The 24,057-nt window shown below is 25.4% G+C and overlaps 1 protein-coding gene across 9 annotated transcripts in view; it reads left to right on the plus strand.

Moving 5' to 3' along the window:
- LOC149893816 (protein NLRC5-like) overlaps positions 1 to 24,057 on the plus strand; it is a 34,849-nt gene that overhangs the window by 4,141 nt on the left and 6,651 nt on the right. For 7 of the 9 annotated variants that reach the window (XM_090076331.1, XM_090076332.1, XM_090076328.1 and 4 more), the window contains 6 exons: positions 1,695 to 1,721; positions 1,965 to 1,985; positions 10,288 to 10,569; positions 11,087 to 11,158; positions 17,792 to 19,138; positions 21,722 to 21,754. In XM_090076331.1, coding sequence (XP_089932457.1) covers positions 1,695 to 1,721; positions 1,965 to 1,985; positions 10,288 to 10,569; positions 11,087 to 11,158; positions 17,792 to 19,138; positions 21,722 to 21,754 — 1,782 coding nt within the window. Of the gene's footprint in view, positions 1 to 1,694; positions 1,722 to 1,964; positions 1,986 to 10,287; positions 10,570 to 11,086; positions 11,159 to 17,791; positions 19,139 to 21,721; positions 22,841 to 24,057 lie in introns of those variants that run through there. The other 2 variants (XM_090076336.1, XM_090076335.1) reach the window with 1 other exon arrangement.

Consider the following 24,057-nt stretch of genomic DNA (forward strand, 5'->3'; position numbering starts at 1 on the left):
GTTTCAAGTGGCTATTTGTTGTGAAAACTAATCAAATTTTTCATTTAAGCCACTGCGTTTTCTTTTTTGATCTGAAAAGAAAAAGAAGAGCATAGATAAATATTTTTTACTGTTGAAATTTCATAGCTTTTAATATTTAAGTAGACTAAATGTTGGCTTAATAAGCTCTATTGTCTTTGGGTTTTTTTTTTTTTTAACCAAAAAACATATCAAAGGTTTTTATTTGTTGATTGTTTTCTGACTCTATAGACAACAGTGTCAGTAATTGTAGCATTTTTTTTTCTGGTAGAATGAAAAAGTTTTACCTATAAAGATTTCTTAAACAGAAAAATATAAGTAACTATTGATCTGGTAATCTTGTAGCTTTGAAAGATTGATTTAAAATCATACAAAAAATTCATAACTCTGTGTAATAAAATTTATATGCTTGTATAGCAATATTTAATTAGAAATGTATCAAAACTCCATGATTATGAATTTGAAATAGCATCAAAATATTTTTTAATGTTCTATGAATTCTAATGACTTAATTGAGAATGAATGAGTTCTTAATTAAGTGTGAGTATTAAGAGTTGCTAACAATATCATCATTGAACTCACTTAACAGCATTTTAAGTAATTTAAGTTTTAAAGTTCAGGCATATTGGGTAAAAATACTGTGTTATTATATTGCCAATGTGTAAAAAAAAAGCATGGTATTGCCAATCTGGCAAGACAATATTTTTGGAATAGCATATTCTTCATATATAGATTAGTATGTTAGACTAGTATGTTGTTCAGATATAGATTAGATTAAGATTGAGTTTGTTACATTTCTGTGGTAAATTATGCAGCTAAATGCAAGTCAACTGAGCCAAATGTCATTGTGCAGCTTAGTGATGTTGAAATCAAACTTTTTCTGAAAAGGGCTATAAAAAGTATGGCACCATTTTCACTTATAAAATTGTGAAGATTTTCAGGGGTATCTGTTGCATTTGTACCCAATTTCAAAATTCCTTGCTGAACAACATTGACAAGTTGCTTAGAAATGCAGTATAAAAAAGCAAAAGAGGAAATGAAGGCAACTCGCATCCAATGTCAAATATCAGCAGCTTGTTAGTATAAATTTTGAGAATCAATTATGACAGATGTCCATTTGATTGTCAAAATTAGTCAGCCTCAGTGAAATGTTCCAGATGCTCCCATAAACTTTGTTAATGTCAAAGTATATTTTGAATAAAATGTTTTTCAGTTGTGATAAAACATATAGAATTAAAAAGAAGTTAATGAAATTTTGTAAAAGTTTTAACACCATGTTTTAAGACCTGTTAAAATCTCATGCAAAACTCAAAGGATTAAAAATAGGTAGTTATTGATATTGTTACCTTTTCTGGTCATGAAGTCTAAGTCATGAAGTCTAGAGCCTCAGTGAAATGTTGCAGATGCTCCCTTAAACTTTGTATAAGTTTTTACCAACTTTTGACTCATGTATGCTTTACCTAGAGCGCTTGGTACTCAAAAGTTTAGCAGATGTTAGGGATAAGAATATTGTTGCTAGAGTACTTAACATTTTTTATGCAAATTGCAAATTTTTTTTATTTAGATTTTTGGATCTTATTAAAAGTCTTTAAATTCCCGTTTACTCTGATATTTTTTAAAATATTATTGATTATTCATCTAACACATTTTATGCTCATGATTACTTTTTGTTTTAGTTCCTGATGCAAAGCGTATCAAACTTGGTAAATGAATTTATTTCTTAAATATTTTATTAATTTTTTATATAACAATTTCATTGAAAGCTATTTAATCTCTAATCATTTGACTAAAAGACTCATCCAGTTTCTTATTTACTCATTTTTTATTCATACTTAAACAGTTATTTAGTTCTCCACTTATTTGATTCTTTTAGGTGATTTATTTTCCAATTATCCATTGTTTATGCTCATTGTTAACTATTATGGTTTTTCTGTTCTTTATTCCAGATGCAGAACAGTATAAATATGGTAAGCAAGTTAATGTCAAAGTATATTTTGAATAAAATGTTTTTCAGTTGTGATAAAACATATAGAATTAAAAAGAAGTTAATGAAATTTTATAAAAATTTTAACACCACGTTTTAAGACCTGTTAAAACCTCATGTAAAACTCAAAAGATTAAAAATAGGTAGTTATTGATATTGTTACCTTTTCTGGTCATGAAGTCTAAGTCATGAAGTCTAGAGGAGTTGTAATAGATTTTATTGGATATCAAATCTTACAATTTAAGAAAGTTTTGGTACAATGTTAGATGCTATCTTTTAAAAAATAGAGCCTCTACAAAAAACATTTTCTCCATTAGAACATCCAAAGATTTTATAGAAACAAGACCATTGTAAAAGGTTTTTGTGGGTATTATGAATAATGTAATAGCATTTTGAAAATGGTGCTAAATTTTTAAAAAATATTTTTCTTATGTAAGTTATTTTACCAACTCATTATTTTTGTATTTGATGTTTGTATTTGAGTTTTATCATTGTAGGTTATTTTCAATTATTTTTTTATGAAGTTTTTATGGCAATCATGATTTTAAAAAAATGTTTTTTTTGCAAAATTTCTCATTTAACGTCAGCAATAATTTGCCATCAAAATTTTATTCCATTGAAATTATGACAGATCAACGAAAAACCCATTGGCATACAACCTAGTTTACAGCCATTAGCAATATAGAATCAATCTCAATGCTTCTCCAAAGAGATGTAGATCAATATTAAGAAATAAAAATAGTTATTGCAGTGTATTAGTACCTAAAATTAAAAGTTTTTGCAAATAGTTAGAGACTGTAATTCCACTATACATTATCAATCCATGTATTAGCAGTAACTTGAATATATTTAAATCATATTGTTAAGTTATCATTTTTAAGTTATCAAATCAATTTTTATTGTTGACTTTATAAATAAACAAAGCAACATTTAAAAATCATTTTATGTGGTGATAGCTCTTGCTCTTTTGAGTACACTTTAGTTATCATCAGTTTCATTTCTTTCTTGGTCCAAAGATGAGACTTAAACTTACTAAAATTTCAGATATTTTTATTGAATATTACACAAAATGTTTTAAAACTTACAATACTCTTTTGACACATTAGGTTTAATGGGTAACAATAATAGGTAACATTAATAATATTATTGTGCATTAAACATTTTAAAACATTCTTTTCACACACAATGGGTAACATATCAGTTAAAAGAACTGTGAAATAGAGCATTGTTAGTCTCCAAGAAACTGATAATAATCTACACAATAATTATGTCAAAATTATAAAAACAGAAAATGCTTGAAGAAAAGTTTGCTTTGTATTTTGTTTTTTTTTAATGGTAATAATTTAGCAAGGAACAATTACAGTTCAATGGCATTGATATCTAGTACAAATATTTTAGTTGCCAAAATCCAAGGTAAACTTTTAAGTAATATTTAACTTATGTAACGTTGAAAACTGTTTCAACTTTGAAAGTTATAAAATAATTAAACAACTTTTATAAGTTCTTAATAAAATACTTCATAATTTAAAACAGTATGTAGGTAAAAAAATAATGTGCTAAAGAATTAATTATTGCAAATAATTTTTTATTATATTTATTATTATTATAATTATTATTATTATTATTATTAATAATGATAATAATGATAATAATAATAAAAAAAATAATAATAATAATAATAATAATAATAATAATAGTAATAATAATAATAAAAATGATAAAAATAATAATGATAAAAATATTAATAGTAATAGTTAAAAAAAATGGTTAAATTGGTTTAAAAAAAAATGGTTAAAAATGAAAAAATAGTTATATGGTTAAAATAGAAAAAAACTTTCTTACTACTACAAGACCTATATTTGTAGACATGAAAAGTAATGTCTTATCTTGAAACAATAGACACATTACAAGTCACAAAGAAAAAGCCTTAGTAAGTCTTGAACCATTTTAAGACCAAAAAAAAGCTTGCCATGGTAATCGTGTATTGAAATGGATTTATTTCAAGATGCAGACTTTTTGGAATACTGCTGAAAAATCTGATCAATTGTATTTGGAATTTCTAATATTTTTGTTTTTGACAGATTTATTCAAAAGTTCGTATGGTTTTAACCCCTTTATGCTTCCTAAGTATTTTCAAAAGAATGCTTCTCATCTTGCAATAAATCTATTTTGAAGTAATTCTGTTTTTTCTGCTATAAAAGAGTATGTTTCTCATCTTGCAATTAATCTGTTTTGTAAGATATTGAAATAAATGGCGATTTTTATAAATAATTTTCATAATATGTAATGATATATATATTATTACATATTACAAAAAGTAAATAAAAAATAATTTAAGTAAAAAAATCTCATTAAAATAGAAGCCTTTTGAATTATTTTTTTAAATAGAATGTCTAAAATATTCTTTGTGAAAATTTAAATCAAACTTGTTGTTCAAGGTTTATTTTTAAAAAAAATTAAGTTTTTTAAAAAGTAATTTTGAGTAATTTTTTATAATTTATTTAAGACACTCAGCATATATAGATATTGACATTAAACTTAAAATCTTAGTAATATTTAGTCTGCTCTTTGTTTTACAACAAAATTCTGTTATTTAAATAATTTATGATTGTATAAATTTGGCTAATAGCTTAAAAAACTTTTCTTTGAACTTTTTCAACCATTTGTACATTTTTTAGATCTAAATTAGCTTATGGTAGATAAAATTCATCTTTAAAGGGTGATTTTACTTTATATTGACTTTTTTAATAATATTTGGTAATAGTTCATTTTTAATAAAGCAGTTTTAAAATAATTTTTATAACATGTAATTACAGTAGCGCATCAAAAAATATCTGGGCAGAAAAAAATACTTGAGTAGATTTTCTTTTTAAACATTTTTTTAATTAAAAATGTTAAAAGTTAAAGTAAATTTCTTTAATACTTTGTGGGAAAACCCTTGGCCCTTGATTACTGCTTGACAGCGACAAGTCATTGAGTCCACCAGCTTCATAATCACATTATTGTCAATTTTTTCCCATTCTTGTTTCAGAATTTTAAATAAATCATGTTTACTTGTTGGTTTTTGACCTGAAATTTGTCGATCAAGGTGTTCCCATAGATGTTCAATAGGATTAAGGTCAGGATTTTGTGAAGGCTATTCCATTAATTTTTTTTTTGGTCTCGAAAAATTCTTTCACAAGGGTCGAAATTTAGATCTAAAAAATGTACAAATGGTTGAAAAAGTTCAAAGAAAAGTTTTTTAAGCTATTAGCCAAATAGTGACAGTAAAGGTTAATTAGTTTGGTAAATTGTTTTCAAATTTGGTAAATAAGTTGTGAATATATATATATATATATATATATATATATATATATATATATATATATATATATATATATATATATATATATATATATATATATATATATATATATATATATATATTCACAACTTATTTACCAAATTCTTCTATTTCTTATACCTGGCTTTTGATTTGTAAAACTTATTTATGAAGAAAAAAGTCAGTGATCATTATTTTTATGAGACCCACTTGGGTTTAAGTCTTAAATTAAAAATTTTTTACATTTTTCCTAAAAACTCTCATAAAAATACTCATAAAAATATTGCCAAAAATCTAATATTTTTAATGCTTTTAATATGAAATAATGGCATGTATTGCAAAAATATGACAGCGGATACTTTTAATATATTACATCTATGTTCAAATTAACTATCAAGATATAAAATCATCACAATTAGTGTAAAATCCACACAATTAGTGCAGTGGTTATTTATATAGAAAATAGAGAAACCTATAAAAATTATCACTTTTTGATTAAAAATTTTTTTTTTAGTTTCCTGGACCTAATTTTGTTTAAAATAACTCCATCTCTGCGATCATGTCCAACCACAGATGCTGAAGCTTCAGTAACAAGTTTTACATTCTTTCAATATTTTGGTTGTGACACTCATGTCTTAACTAAAGTGAACTTTCAATAATTTGAATTATTTTATCTTCTTCAAACAGTCTCAAACCCGGTGGAATTCATCATCATCTTCTTCACCATGAAAGTCTTCTATGAGGCCTTTCAAATGCAAAGCTTTATTAACTGCTTTCCTTCTGATCTTTTCATCCTTGTTGGCTAACATTCCACAATATTTTTGCTATGAGCAAAATAACCGTTATTATCTATAACTTTATAACAAATGTTCTTAGCATTGGAATCAAGTAATTTTTAGATTCTTTGAATCACATTAAATAGGTTTTGGAGGCCATCAGTTAAATATCTATGAATCTTAGTATCAAACCAACTAGGAAAGTACACCTTTACTATAAATTTGGCAAACAGCTTTAGATTTTTAGTAGATTTGTAATAGATACATAATTAGCAAATTCATATGCTAATGTTAGCCAACAAGAATGGTTCATAGGTCCAACTTCTAAAAAGGCCAAATCATCATCTATGTTTCCTGTGATTACACCCAACAGGTGCGATAAGCCTGGTACTGGTCAGTTGATAAATCATCAATGACTTTTTTGTCTAGTATGACAAATTTTGCATTTGGAGTTGGCCTAAACTTAGCAGCACCCCATATGGACATGTTGCCATTCATATTGAGACAATAGCTGCAGAAAATTTATCTGGCCCTATGGTAGTTCCATCAATTTTCATAAAAATTTGCCTTAAAGGTAACTCATTTAGATGCAAAATGCAAATATCCTACAGTAATGGAAGTCCCAGAAACTATTAATAATTGACATTGGTTCTATCTGCCTTCTTCTAAATTCAGTCTTGTTTGATGCTCTGTTCCCTGCAGTGTTTTGAATATTCCATGAGCTACATCTATTTCCCTTGCACTTTTTGGTGTTATATGATCAAAGTAAAAGTTATCTAAAAATAGAAATTTCTAATAACATTGATGTTATACTCACTTCATAAAGTTTGTAATCTTCATCTATTATTTTTAATAAAAATTTCATTTTAATTTCTGCTAGTTTCTTGTAGTCTTTTTGATACACATCAAACAGTTGATTTACCCCTTCTATAAAATCTGCTGCATCTGTTTCATATTTTTGTCCACTTTTCTTTTTGACATAGTTCACAACTTTATAAAATTTTTCAATTTAACTGCTGAGCTCTGTTTTAATTCTAAAGACAGATACTTGATAAGCAATATAGTTTACCCATATATTGAATAGTTCTACTCTAACATCTCTCTAAACACTGTCTTTTCTATAGTCTTGAAAGTAAAAACATCTTTCAAGCACTTGCTTTAAAGTGGGAAGTTTTCTGTACAGATACTTTTCTAAGGGTTTAAAGCATTCATCCACAATGTATTTATTTGCTGTTTTTCTTGCAGAAATTGCTGAATATGCTAAATTGATGATAGTTATTTAACTATGTATCTGAAAAACAACCAAATCGATATTAATTATGTCAATATTTGGAAAAAAAGTCAATTTGTATTCTGTAAATAACTTTTTAAATATAGGTGCTAAATTCTGCATCTTTTAGTGTAAAACCTATGCACATTGAAAAAATATTAAGCACTTTATGAAGAATTTAAGGATTTTTAACCTAAGAAATTTGATAATTTTTTTAGGTCTTTTACATAACCTCAATTGAGTTGGCTTAAACTGGTAACCACATGATTTTTTATGATAAATCTTCATGTTGCATCAAGAGCTAAGTATTTAGAGAAGATGCATTTTTATTTTTAGGTTTCGGCCACCCTAATACTCAATAGATGAAAATATAAAGCTTTTATTAACTATAACTAAACATTTTGAATTTTTGAATATTCTAGTTTTTCTCCTAGTATTCTATTTGATTCTAGAGTTGCATGAAAATTATTATTATTATTATTATTATTATTATTATTATTATTATTATTATTATTATTATTACTATTATTATTATTATTATTATTATTATTATTATTATTATTATTATTATTATTATTATTATTATTATTATTATTATTATTATTATTATTATTATTACTATTATTATTATTATTATTATCACACAAAAAATATTATCAAAAGTTTTAATATGTAAAGGAAAATTTTAATATTCTAAAGTTTATTTCTGAAGATATTTTAAAATATAATCAGTTCATAGATGGTTGTTAATATTGATTTAAATGAAGGTGATTGCAGGCTTAAATTAAAATGATAAGTCTTTAGTTTTTCCAGTACTAAGATTAATCTGATTGTATCAAATCCAGCTCTTACTCGTTGCTGAACTAACATGTTAATTTTGTGTTCATTTTTGTGTAATTTGATGTTAATTTAAAATCTAATCATTTCAAGTAATTTCCATTCCTTTGAAAGACAAAGCAGGTATTTTTTTAAGTTGTGAAGTTTTTTCTTAGTATGAAAATTCTTGCCTTTCTCTCATCATTTACAGAATTGAGGAAATCATAACTGTATAATTTGTTCTATTATGTTAGTCTCAAAGTTATTCATTTAGTTGCATTTTTTTTAAAGTTTTAGTCTGCAAAATATTAAATGTTGAATAAGTTAAAGTTTTCAAGCTTAATAAAATTGATTTTAAGTTATCTAATTTTAAATCATTTCATACTGAAATGATTTAAAATTAGATAACTTAAAATCAATTTTATTAAGCTTGAAAATTTATGCTAATTTATAGGGGTCTTTATGTAGCCCATTTAATTTAGCATAAAGTTACTTTGCTACACTAGGAGATTTATGCAACTCACTTCAGAGGTATTGAAATTTACTTGTGTGCTGTTGCATCTTAAATATCCCTTCATTTTCAAATAATAAATCCAGTGTCATATTAATGGTATGATCTGGGCAAGTTTCTCACCCAAGACTACTTGCTTTGCATCCGCATCATATATGATGTTATTATGTTTTTTTGTGACACAGCCATGTAGTTCTATCTATGAATGTAAGAAAAAGTAGTTCTATCTATGAATGTAAAAAAAGCAGATTTTCCAAGTGATTTTTTATGCTTTTTTTCAAAAAAGTCTTTTTTTAAACATACTTTCCTTTGTGTTAGTAAATTAGAATTTCTTTAAAAAAAAGAGAATATAATTAAAAAAGTAGAATATAATTAATGTAACAATGTAAAAAGTACTAAAGTAAGGTTATTATTTATTGTATTGTTTTTGATAAAGCATTCTATATTTAGCAAATAAATTTATGATACAAATTTATGATAGCATACTAAAATTAGCTAATAAAAATAATTATTGCATTATTTTTTATAATTTTTTTTGTATATAAAATATTTCAATTAAGATTTCAGCATTGCATGTGTTTTTTTTAGCTAACTTCTACCAGCTTGTATGTCAATTAAACTGCAAAAAAATATCAGTTGGCTGCAAAAAATAGTCAGTTAAAAATTGGTTATATAGTTACACAAGTTTTTTTTTTTTATGATGTTGCCATCAGAAAGCAATTGAACTTTGCAATTTATAAGTTAATGTTTTGTCAAACAAAGTTTCATGCTAATCATGATAAAAAAAAACAAAGTCTATGTAATACATCATTATAATTAACATATTGATTTCACAATTTCAATAGGATTAAAACTATTAACCACTGGATATATGGTACATTGTATGCTAATCAAGTTGTATCATTTTACAACTTCAAAATCACCAACCTTTAGTACTTTATTAGGTGCAGGCTATTTGTAAATGTACTGCTATGTCATTGAGGTTTTCACATATCATTAAAATGAACTGTTGAAGAGGATTGGTATTTATCAGGTTACTTTGACCTGTTGTAACTAATTGCTTAAAATGATCTATTTATCTCATTTGAGGATTTGAAGCTGAAATAACAAATCATGTTGTTTTTTATTGATAAGTTTAATTCCTTTTTTTCTGAAATAAACAAAAAGCCTGCACATGTCTTACATATGCAAATTCTCAAAACAATTTAAAAGTGTTGAATTTGAAAACCACTATCATACCTTGTATAAGCATTTTATTGCATTTAGTACTTCAGGGATTTTAGCAATCAGGAAACATTTTCATATTTTGCTGAACAAATTTTCAAGCTTTAAGTAAATTGATAGCTATAAAGTATCTCAAATCAAGTGAGCTATTAATATGCCTTTAGTTTTTTTAATGTTGCCTCTTGAAAGTACATTTGGACTTTAACTTTAAAGTCTTGTATTATAATTTAACATTTTACATTAAGCTGTTTTAGCAATATGTATCTTCGAAAGGTTTAAATTTTTTAAAAACAAAACGTTTTTTATTTGTGATTTTTTGTCATATTTTATATTGTTTTTTTTTTTAAAATCTTTTTAATATTTCAGGAATAAATTTAAGTGATGAATTGACACCAATACTAATTGAAAAAGTTAGTCAAAAAATTGGAATGGGTTGGAAAAGTTTAGGAAGATATCTTGGTTTGGATGAAAATGTACTAGACCACATTGATAATGATAAACCCACAATTCTTGAAAAAGCGGCACAAGTTCTAAATAAATGGAAACAGATAACAGGATATGCGGCATGGAAGCAGTTAAAACCTGTCCTAGAAAACTTGGAATGTAAAGATATAGTTTGGGAAATTGAACAGCATCATCCTTCTCTGTGTATGTAATCTATATAAAATATGTAATACATGTAATGCATGTAATTCATATAATTCACGTAATTCATGTAATTCATGTAATGCATGTAATGCATGTAATGCATGTAATGCATGTAATGCATGTAATTCATGTAATTCATGTAATTCATGTAATTCATGTAATTCATGTAGTTCATGTAATTCATGTAATTCATGTAATTCATGTAATTCATGTAATTCATGTAATTCATGTAATGCATGTAATGCATGTAATGCATGTAATGCATGTAATGCATGTAATGCATGTAATGCATGTGATGCATGTAATGCATGTAATGCATGTATGTATGTATGTATGTAATGTATGTATGTATGTATGTATGTATGTATGTATGTATGTATGTATGTATGTATGTATGTATGTATGTATGTATGTATGTATGTATGTATGTATGTATGTATGTATGTATGTATGTATGTATGTATGTGTGTGTATATATAAATGTATGTATCATCATTTTAGTTTATTATTCTCTAAGGTTTAAACAACCCTTCTGCTATATCAGCAGCTGTATTCCAGAACAAAAGTATTGCTCCAGATTCCTCACAAGGTATTTTTCTTTTGCATAAATGATTTTTTTTTTTACTTATTTGATTGCTATGAAGCCATACATAGCCTATTTAAAATGTAACTCCATTACTCTATTCTTGATTACTGTAGCAAAATAAGATACTTAGTAGTTTTTGGGTTTTATTATGAATGGATTATTAAATATACACATAGTTAATTATACCCTTTTAAACTTTAATGAGAAACAATACGTTAAATAAGTTGGTGAATAGCCAATCCTAGGATAGAGTTAGAGTTAGGGTAAGAGTAAACACAGTCATTGTTTTGTGTTCACTCAGTTAAATTATCTCCCTTATTACTCGATCAATTTGATTTTAACACTTAAATTTCATGTTTTTTATTTCGTAACCTCCTTTATATTCCTAATCTTTATAAGTCATAGCTTAAAGTATTGCTTGTAACATTTTTACAAATAATTACAATAATAGAATAAACCATGATTAACACAATATGTCTGGCCATTGAAATAATGCAAAGACTTCAAAAAGATTGTATTTTCTTACTTTTAAGTTTCAGTGCCCAAAATTCTTTATTTTTTCAAACTAAGAAAAAGATTTCTTCTCTAACATATTGGTCTTATCATTTCAATATCTTTCCTTCTGATTTTTCTAAATATAGAACTTACTAACCTTAAACCATTTTACAAAGTCAAAATGGATTTTTCTGGAGTGACTTTTATCTTGTTGCAAATTTTATCAACATTTTTGCTCACCAGTACTTTATATAGACCATGCTTTTCAGGAAAGTCTAAAAATATTTAGTATTAAGTATTCGTGTTGTTTTGTAAAATATTTTGCATTTTGTACTTTAAAGGGATGTTAGTTTAATGTCACATTTGTGACAGAATTTTGAGCCAACAATAAATATTACAAATATTACAGCTAACTCATCTCACATTTTTCAGCCACTGGACAGAAGTGTCTATTGTCATGTTAAATAAGTGTGGAAGGCAGTTCTTACCAAATATTACAAAGACACAAAATGCAAAAACTTAGATAAAGAAAATTTTCCTACATTGCTCAAACAGGTGTATGAGAGCGGTAAGTGTTTAACATGTTTGTACGCTATTGCTGGTTTTGAATATACTGGGTTATTTCCACTTAACAAAAACAAAATCAATCAACAGGCATTAGCTATCTCCAAAACGTTTAATCAACCAACGTCTTCAACGCCATTGCAAACAATAAAGTCTTTAGCATTATCTTCTGAACCAGCAACAGCAGCTTCAAGGTTCGATAAGTACAGAGCACTACATAAGAGAATGAAAATCGAAATGGAAAATGAGCTAAAGAGTTTTTTTCAAGAAAAAATTAGTCTTATGTAAAAAAATCAAGGCAACCTAATATTCCTAAAATTGCTGGCCAATGTATTACAGAACACGTTGCTGCAGATCATTTCAAAAATAGAGCAGAAGTTAAGCAATTTTAATTAGCTAAAAAACAAGCTAAAAAGCGTAAAACCATCTGCAAACTCATAATGACATTGCCAAACCCTGCAGAAAAAGAAGTAACTCAAAATATAGAACCGATTACAACACCTTCAGCCAAAAAAAGAAACATTATTAAATGCAGAAAGTGTAAAAAAGAATTACATTCGGACATGATGTCATGTGAGAATCCAAATTGCAATACTTGGCTCTGCAACAAAACACGTTTGCCAAAGAATTTTGTAATGGGTTCAGATTTTTTTTGTTATAAAAAAATGTAAACCTTAAATGTTTTATTATTTCTATATGCTATATAAAAAATATATAAAAGTATATACATTTGTATATATAGAATGTTAAATTTATTAATTGCATTTTATATTGATCGGTTTTAACAGACTTTCTGCCAAAAGCAATCTTTTTTTTTTCTTCTAGTTTTCATATTTTCAAATACAATTTAAAAAAATAAATAAATAATAATTAATAAATAATGTTGTTGGTATTTTTTATCTTATTTAAAAAAAATAGTTTAAAAATTTTAAAAAATAATAGTTACTTGATTTTTATTGTTCGGTGATTGGTTTGACCCACTTTTACTCTATATTAAATACAATCATTTTCTCCTTAAAATTGTACAAGTGTGATTTAATTGATAACCTGAGATTGACTAGTCATACATTAGAGTCTGAAAATAAGTTTCTAACTCCAGTTATTCAAATTCGAAAATGATTTTCTTAAATTTTTTCTGAAAATGAACCAAATAGTGATAGCTTTTTTTTTTTTTTTTTTTGTTTCAATAATTTACTATAGTTTTGATAATTGGCAGCAAAAAAACTAATTCAGCATGCTTTAATTGCTTTTTCACAAAATGTAGTTAAGTAAATAGTTTTTTTTCATTGTAAAATTCAATGTAAAAATTTTTTCTTTTGTTTAAATTATAAACTCATAAACTCTCTGTTGGTTAATTACTTAAACAAAAAGAAACTAAGCTTAAAATTTTTGATTTTGGTAGTTGATATTTAAATTTGAAATTTCGCTCAACTTTTATTATTTAATATATTTCAGTACTTATGTTTGCAATTTATTTATCATATTTTTGTAATTAATATAATTTTTAAATAAATAAAATATATTTTTATAAAGTATTTCACTTGTTTCTTGTAAACTATATTTCTTTAAAAAATATTAACTCTTCATTGAATTATTTGAATTTGAAATGAGAAATGAGAAAAGAATTTTAACTGGTGCTTAACTTAACAGCATAACTGTAATTTGTTTTTTAACATTTTATAAAATAAACCTTACTTATAATTTATTTTTTGTATATTTCTACAATCCTTACATAACTTATTCTTTCCCTTTATTCCTTTGTCAAAAAATTCAGTTTTTTTTTGAAAAAGTAAAGCTATCTTTAAAAATTAATTTTACTTAAAAACAATTTAAATAAAAATTATTCCCATTTTATTTGGAATTGCTTTAAAAATGCTGCATCATTAACCCCCTTACCACATAATGAGTCATACATGATCCAAAATAATTTATCCTTTTTATTATTACCTTAACTGCATAGCGTGCCAGATGTGTACCAAAATATATATTTTTTTTCTATATGAAAAATATATAAAACTGGTGTCTCTTTATTTCACTTTTCATGCATTATATTTATTTTTGGTAAGTGAAAAAAAAATCATGCAGTAAGGGGTTGAATTGAGAAAACCAACTTATTATCTTTCATCATTTTTTTACTTTATTAGTATTTCTTTAAATTTCATTTCTGCTAATAATTTCTTTGAAAATACTTTCTTTCTATTATTTATTAAACCATTTGCTACTCTCTTATCTCTTTTAAAGCATTTTGTTATATAAATTTTAAATGCAAATTATTATAAAAAAATGAAATGTTATTAAATCAAGAAAATCAACTTCAAAAAATTTCACTAGTTCTGTTACTTTAAATTTCACTAGTGAAATTTCACTAGTACTGTTACTTTAGGATGGGTTAATTTTGTTTCCACTAATACATAGATTTTTTTCATTTTTTTGCAGTGTTTGCTGCTCATATCTCTTTTTAAAGTCTTTTGTTTGTCATATTAATTACCAACTTAATACTTAAATTTGTTGTTAAATTAAAACTATTATTTTGTTAATTGCATTTTATTATTAAACTGCTATTGGCAACAAGAATTCTGTAATATTATTAACAAATAAGTAACAGATTTTGACATTTAAGTGACCTGCATATAACTTCTAGTGTAGCTAAGAACTCTTGCTTACATCTGTACTACTGTACATTTGTAATAACATTCTTATTAAAGAGACCATAGACAGTCTTGTTAGTATATGGTCTCCTTTGCAAGATATAGCAATAAAAAATAATTTATTGAAAACATTCCATATTCCTAAAATTAATAAAGTCATAGTTTTTTTATTATAAAGTAGGTTTGTGGCCCTCTTACTACTGTGCAAAATATGCTTTTTTTTAGCATATTTTAGACTCAAAAAAACAAAGAATTTTATAAAAGTTTTTATTATATACCAGTCTTAGTAAAAATTTCCAAACGAAAAAAGGTCTGAGGCTAGAAAAGATTTAGTGTCAACTTAAATTATATAAGTATTGTTAAATGTATTAGTCGAATGTGTTATTTCAAAAAATGTATCAAGTTGAATATAATTCAAACATGAAATGCATATTTTTGTTTAACTTGCATCATTATGCTAACTAAAATAAAACTTCTATTTATAATAATAATACATGCACCAGCACAACACTGATACAATAGTTGTATGCATGTCATATTGTTACTCCCAGTAACAGGATAACATTGACATTTAAGGAGGTTGAATAAAAAAAATCCTGTAAATTTCACTCAACTTGGGTGATATTATGTGAATATAAATTAGATGAAGATTTTTACAAATGCAGAATGACAAGGTTGGCAAAAAACCCAACCCTGCTGGGTTTTTGAAAAAAGAGTTTTTCTTATTGAATTTTTTAAATAGTTTTTTTTAATGATTAATTAAATAACTCTAAAGTCTTTGGAGAAGCATTTTTAACCATCACTTTCTTTTGAATATGCTTAGCGTTAGTACAAAAATATTCATTATGATAAATTTTTAATATTACTGAAGTTGAGTAAAATTTACTGGAATTTTTATTCATTTATTGAATCTCCTTAAATGTCAATGTTACCCCATTACTGGTTGTAACATTGAAACAAATGTAATTGAAACAAATGTAATTGTAACTAGTCACAATTGAGTGATAATGTCAAATCTGCAATTATGGCAAAAATATACCAATAGCACAAAGACTACAATCATTCGCCTAGAAAATTCTAAACATAAAATATATCAAAATAAATTACATTTGTGCTGGTACATTAAGTTATTATTGTAAGAACAAGTTTTATTTTAATTGCCAAAATGATTCAAAATATACAGAAACATGCACTTAATTTTTCAATAATATTTGACTTGCTACAGGAGACAATGACATAAGTTTGCTGACAAATATTTATCATAATTTTTATAATGGCTGAATTGTTAAATGAATAAACTAAATAAATGATTGTACAGATTTTACTTTAATCAAAGAAAATTAACACTAAATCCTTCATACCCTCAGACTCTTTTTTTCTTTTTGGAATTAAGACTGTTAAGACTGTTATAAAAAATAATAAATTTTATAAAATTACTTATTGTTTTGAGTGTAAAACATGTGCAAATAAAGCATATTTTGTGCAGCAGTTTGAGTGCCACTAACCGTAATCATATTAAAAATCTATGACTTAATTACTTTTTATTAATTTTTCTGTAATTATTTGCATTTAAAATTTTTATAATAATTTTTATGTTTTAAGAGAGATAGAGGCAGCAAAGTGCATAAGTTGATTTTCTTGATTTAATGTTGCATTTTTTAAGTGATTCCAAATAAAGTGGGAAAAATTTTTAGTTAAATTGTTTTTAAGTAAAATCAATTTTAAGTAAAATCAATTTTTATGAAAAATGAGTAAAAGGAATAAGTTAAGTAAGGATTGATGAAACATACAAAAAATAAATAAAGGTAATCTTTATTTTATAAAAGGTTAAAAAATAAATTACAGTTATATTATTAAGTTAAGCATCAGAGAGATTTTTTTTTCAAATTTTTTTTATTTTAAATTCAAATAATTCAATTACAACTTAATATTTTTTAAATCGGAAAAATAATTTAGAAAAAAAACATTCTTTTAAAATAATTTTTTTTTCAATTTAAAAATTATATTAATTACAAAAAAAAAAAAACAAGCACTGAAATATATTTAAAAAAAGGTAAAATGAGAATTTCAAATTTAAATATCAACGTCAAAATAAAAAAAAAAAATAAGAAAAAAAAAGTCAAAATTAGTATCTAGTAAAACTTTAAACCTTTTCTTGAAATACATTCATCCATACAATTCAGCCAACTATCAACCAAGTTATGAAGAATAATTTGAGGAAGCAAACAATCATCTGAAAATCTTAAGATTTACTTATTTTTTCAACAAAGTGTAACTTAATCTTTAGAATTATCCACTTAAACATTCATTTTTCTTCTTCTTCTTCTTCTTATTATTATTATTATTGTTATTATTATTATTATTATTATTATTATTATTATTATTATTATTATTATTATTATTATTATTATTATTATTATTATTATTTTTAATTATTATTATTAATGCTACACATCAAGTAGTTTTAAAATTTTTTTTTAAATTTAACAATAAACAAAAATTAATACTAAAAAAATATTATGTAATAAACAATTAACTATTAAATGTACAATACTAGAAAAAATTTAGCACTGAAAAAGTAATAGAATTTTATCTAATAATAATAACACAGCTAAAGCCAAGTTTTTAATAAAAGATGTTTTTATGTTGTTTTATATTTGAAATGGTTATTCTAAAACTTAAATCTCTCACTGATTGTTATAACTTTGCTTGTATACCTTTTACTTAAAAGAATAAAGGTAGTGTAAGACTAAGATATAAATAAAAATACACATAAAATCAATAAGTAATTTTTTTCAAAATTTTTTGAATTCTGAAAACAAAATTAATTTATTATTTTATGTTTATGTTAAAACAAATTAATTTAAATCAAAATGAAAATGTTTTCTTCAAAATGTAAAGTAAAATTCTTTTTTTTTTGTTCTTTCAGAAATGTGTGAAATGTGTGAAGCACTGAAAAAGTTTTATCTTAAAACATATGCAAAAATGGATGAAATTGTGCACTTAGTAAAAACTCCAGCTAAAGTTGAACTTTTAAATAAGTTCATTGAATTGACTGTAGTTGATGCAGATGAAGTGGAAAAAGTTACAGTAAGAACTGCTGAGCGAGAGTTATTTCTTAAGAGACAAATGACCTATAAGCCAATCAAGTTTGATGAAGTATTTTCAAAAGAACTGTCCTTACTCTTAATATCTGGTATTGCTGGAATAGGAAAAACTTGTTTGCTCAGGAAATGCTTACTTGACTGGGCTAATGGTACCTTATGGAAAAATGTGGATCTTGTTTTTTTTCTTGAATGTAGAAAGTTAAATCAACATCAAAATATCAGTACCATAAATGAGCTGTTAAAAGTTTTTTACAAAGATATTTTTCAAGAGTCTGATGCTAGTAACCATATCTCTGTATTGTTTGTGATAGATGGGCTGGATGAGTTTGCTCACATTGATGAATTAATAAATTACAATCCCCAATATCCAAGCAAACAACCCATCATTAATGCATTAGCAGAAGCATTGAATACTCAAAAACACAAATGTGTTGTTGCTGGAAGAGTTGGAGCTATATCACAATACAAAGAAAAAGTAACAGAATGTGCAGACAAGTTAACCATTCAAATAATGGGTTTTAATGAAAATGGAATTAATGAGTATGTTGAAAAGATTGGTAACAAAAAAGAGTGCATTAAAAGTGTTCTTAAAGAGTCTTACTTTGCTAAAGCAATGGCATCTGTTCCATTTTATTTATCAGCAATGTGTGCAATTATTGCTGCAAGTGATTTTTATTCTTTCAACACTATGACTGAGTTGTATTGCTCTATTTTTTTATACTTTTTTCAAAAACACATTTGCAAAACCAATGAAGCAGTTCATAAAATGATGCAAAGTGAGAGTAACAAACAACATGTTTTAAGAGTTTGTAAAGTGGCATGGGAGTTGTTCAATCAAGATAAAATTCTTTTCTCCCAAGAGGAAATGAAAGGTATTGTGAATGACTTTGATGAAGTTGAAAATGAACTTTTGGGTTTCATTGAAAGAGTTGAATCACAACTGGGTTATCAATATCAGTTTGCTCACCTCACTTTAATGGAGTTTTGTGTTTCAGTTCATGCTCACATTTATTTGAGTCCTGAGGAGATTATAAGTAAGAAAAAGTTGCGTAGCTGTTGGCCTATGATCTGCGGACTAGCAAATGAAAACAAAAGTTGTTTTGTGAGATTTCTTGCTAACTTGAAGAATTTAAACGAAGAAAGGAATTCATTGCTTAATGCTGTACTTGGTAAGTTCCAATTAAAATGTTAAAGAAACATTTCACTTTGTTTATTTCTTCATTATTTATTTTGGATGCAACAGGAAATTTTACAAGTTTTTTGGATCATACCCTTTTTGTTGCTTTTTTTGCAGTTGATTGATAGTTTTAACTTAACAAAGACAGTCTACATATTTCAGCCATGTAAAAAATTTGTTAACTTAAATAACATATATATCAAAGATTTCTATATATGTGAGATTTCTTGTATATATTTCTTGCATTGATGTAATAAGAAATCTCACATGTAAAAAAGTTTTCATTTAATTCGTGCATTTAATTATGATTATTCAAGTTAATGACTTTTCTAACTATTTAAGTTAATTACTTTTAAATATGTTGACTGACTTTGTTAAGTTAAAAATATTAATCAACTGAAGAAAAAAAACAAACAACAAAGCAATGACAGCCGCCAAAAACTCATTATCTTTAATGTATACAATAGAATAAAATTAGGCCAAACAACATTTTAAAGAAGGATGATTCATTCAATATTTAAAAAATGTCATACAATATAAAATAAGCGTATGAGAAAATGTATTTAATAACTTTTAAAGTTTTATGTATTTTATTGGTATATATTTTTGTTTTCATGCAAACAGGGTCTTAATATAATTAACAGTTTGAGATTCAAAGAAATTGAGTTGTAAAATTTTGTACAACAAAAGTTTGATTTATATATCTAAAAAGTTTTAATCTTAAATTTATGTTAAATGTAAAATTTTCAAATATTTTTATCTCTCTGCAGTTCAATATTTCTGGAAGAACCTCCCAAATATTTTTTATGTGGCTTTTAAAAGCATAAAGTAGCTCTAGAGGACTGACCTCATAGTTTTTCAGATTTGATTGAACTAATGAATTTAACTTATTGCAATCTTTAGTTAAGAATTATTAAGCTTTTAATAATTATTTTAAATGTGTAATGAAATATTTTATATGGCAATTGAAAATACTATTTTAAATAGTTTTTTTTATACAACTTTGCTATTTAATTAAGTGTCTAACTAATCTTTCTTCAAACGAATGAAACAGTTTTTTTAGTTTATAAATTGCAGTGTTTTTAAAATAACACACTTGTTGTTTATTTCAAAGTTCATTTAGTCAAAACAATGTAAAAGAGTTGAAACAAAATTGAACAAAAAACAAAAACAAAAATAGAAATATTACATGAAAATTTTAGATAATGGCATATTTTTCAATTCTAATATTCAATAAAATTCTTTTACTGAATGGTAAAAAATAGTTTCTTCCTTGTTAAAGTTAATTTACGTTAATTAAAGTTAACTTAGAAATAATATAATCAATATCATCTCAACTTATTTGTTTGAAGTTATTAAAAATACTTTTAAGCCTTTTTTATTATTAAACTTCAAATTGCAATCTGTTTTTAAAAAATGCTTTTAAAAAAAGGTGTTAAGAAGTAAAACATTTGAGATTTAATTTAACAGTTAAAAACATGATAAAAAGAAAATTTTTAATGAAATAATCTTTTAGTTTTGTAGTATAAAATAAGTTGAATATCATGCAATCAATGACTCCGTCACAGAGAAAATGTAAAAAATGTTTATTTTGATATTTTTATATTAACATCTTTTTTGATGTTTTTTTATTTTGCTCTAAATGTTATATTTTTGTTGTTTCAAATTTTTTGCGTATATGTTTACTTTTTATTTGTATTGTTAACAGTAAAGTACTTCTACATAATGTTAACTTAACTAAGACGTCTACTCATCACCTTTGAATAAATTAAGATCAAGTGAATTTTATAAAAGTAAATTTTTTTAAGTTAAGTTTTAGGTAATTAAGTTTTAAATAAGTTAACCTCCTTACTAAGAGTTGTATAAAGTGAGAGTGTAAATTTATTTTACTCTCACTTTATACAACTGAAATATTAAAAAAGTGAAATAAAAAGAATAAACGTAAATATTTTTCAGTTTTAATTTACAAAATTTAAATAATTTATCCTCCTTTAAAATAACAACTCTCTAGATATTTAAGATAAACTAAATCACTTGGTAATAAGACATTTTTAAAAAAATATATTGACCAGGATTTGCATCAAATGCTCCTTTAAAAAAATTTCAGACATGGACATAACATATATGTCTGTTAATTATATTTATATGCATAACATTTTAATAATGAAAGTTATCTGTTTTTTGCTTCTAGATTCTTAAATATATGTCAAAATGAACAAAATAATAAAAAGTGTTAATTTTTAGAAATAAATTATTTATGTAGAGTTAAAAGGTAGTTTTATTGTTTTTGACCATAAAAAACACCAATATTTGACTTTATTACACGACCGAAACATTTTTGTTTTGACCATAACATAACTAAAATATAGAAAAAAAATGTGGATTCTTTATCACTAGGGAATATCGATTGCTTATGCCTAAAAATATCAGTTTACAAATTTCACTTTTTGAATTTTTGCTGAGCCACAGGATAAACGATTTAAATTTATTTCCCCTTCCTTTTTTTGTTTTCGTTTCTAATTAAATAAGTTTTTTCTAAAATAAAGTTTCATACATTGTGCTTTTTTCTTTTTAGATTTGGTACCAAAAAGGTTTATTTCGATCACTGGTAAGAATTATTTATTTTAATTTGTTTAGGGAAGATTTTACATGATCAATTCTTTGAAAATGGGATTGCTTTATTTTCAAGAACATTTCTTCGGTTCGTTCCCACACCACAAAATTAAAATAATTGATGAATTCGACTACTTTTCTTCTCTCATTTGCAAAATACCATTGAGCATTTCTAGCTAAATGATCTACTTTCATAAAAACACGGGACGAAACACTTTTGAAGAAAGTTTCAATAGTTGAAAGGAAATAGTGAAGATTTATATGACATGAGTCTTTTCGGTCTGTTTTGCTAATGACTCTCATGGCTTTCAGTATTTTGTAAAGATTCAGTATTTTACTAATTGTAGTTTAAATGATGTTATTATCAGTTGCATTTGTTATCTCGTTAGATAAATGTTATTTAGTTTGATGGATTGTTTTGCCAGTTTTATTTGTTAGCCTCGTTTTTATGATAAACTTTAGTATTAACATATTTTCTATTTTGTGAGTTGTTTTTTTTTCAGTGTCAGTTTTATTACTTTGTTAAATTTCTAGAAAATAGTTATTAGTCATTAATTTGTTAGGCATCAATAGGTTAGACATGTGTATAAGACAATTGTAAATGTTTATATTGAAAAACTTTCATTTTCCTTGTAAATTTGAAACTGTAAAGATTAATTGTAGCATTGTTCTTGTAGTTTGACTTAAAAAGAGTTGATTTTATGCTTTCATTGATCCGTTGAAATTCTTTGTGAAAATTAGTTTTCAATGTGATAAAAACCCATCAGAGTTTTGAAAAATTGAATCATTTATACTTGTGTTTTACTTTACTATCCTTCAAAAATCGACTTTGTTCAACCTTATCAGTATATCAATTCTTGAGGGCGATACACCCATATAACCAAAATGCATACGAACATGAGTGATACATCCAAATAACCTCTTATTCAAGTTTTATGTAAACTCTTTTGTCTAATCAATTCTCTCTCTCACTAAAACACCCCTTCCCCCCCCCCCCCCCACCCATCCCCTACTCACTTTTAAAGCTTTTCGGAAATATCTCTTTTTAGCAAATTAGAAGAGGAGAAAAAAAAAAAGAAAATCAACTAAGAAATATCTATTTCTTCAAAAATAAATCCTTTCATTTTTTTAGGGAATAACTTTTGGATTATTAGAAACCCACAAAATAAATTAAATATCAAGAGAAACGTTGCAGCCCCTTTTAATCAAAAGTTGTACCCTCCTAACCCTGTTGTTGATTAAACTGAAACATTCCTAAGACATAGGGCTGTGGCCCAGCATTTTCTTACCCATCAAGATTTACAAAAGTTTATAAACAAGTTTTTTAAAGTGTTTTCGTTATAACTTTTTGACTTTTGACTGAAATTGAATGCGCTAATGTTTATAAACAGTTCCATGCCCATTAAGTAAATCAAAATTTCATTAAGAAAAAGGTATTTATGTTAAAATTAATTTACTGGAGATAATATTTAATGTAAATTGAATTTAAAAAATAATTGGAAAGACTAAAGAATCGACACGAGAAAAGAAAAATATAACACATGCTGTAGAGAAGAAGATTCCTTATAAGCAAGTTTCTGAGCTTTTTGATGTGGCTCAATCGTGCTAGTTATGAGATATAGAGACCAAAAGACAATTGAAAAAAAAGCATCGTCCAGGCAAGCCAAAGATAATTACAGAACTTTGGTAAGTAAATCAAAACAAGATCACCGCAGAAGAGCTGTCGAATTAATTAGCATTTTGAGTAAAAATTATGTAGTTAAGGGCAGCGTAGATACTACAAAACGTCGCCTGCATCAACATAATTTGTTTGTGGTCATTGTCCTGCCAAGAAACCATTTATATTATGAATAATTTGCTTAACCCAAATAAAATTTGCAAAAGATAATTTGAATTGGACTTCAAAAGATGGTCGAAAGTCTTATTCAGTTTCAGAATCAAAGTTTTGCATGTTTGGTAGCGATGGTATTAAGTACATGAGATGTCTGAATGGTGAAAGATTTGCTCCTCAGCATCAAATGCCAACAGTTAAACATGGTGGTGACAATATAATGGCTTGGGGATCTTTCAGTCGTGATTCTATTTTATTCCAACTAATCGCATCGAAGGAATAAAGTATCAAAATGTATAATTTCGATATAAACAAGAATGTTATGTTGCCACATGGAAAGGACAAAATGCCTCGTGGTTGAATTTTCCAGCAAGACAACGATCTAAAGCACCGTGCAAAATCTATATAAATTTTTTTCAATTTGAAAAAAATTCCAATTTTGGTCTGGTCTTCTCAAAACCCAGATT

Source organism: Hydra viridissima, unplaced genomic scaffold (genome assembly GCF_058129835.1).
Source record: "Hydra viridissima isolate aposymbiotic clone 2 unplaced genomic scaffold, HvirCarnegie_v1 scaffold_1, whole genome shotgun sequence".
Classification (NCBI taxonomy): domain Eukaryota; kingdom Metazoa; phylum Cnidaria; class Hydrozoa; order Anthoathecata; family Hydridae; genus Hydra; species Hydra viridissima.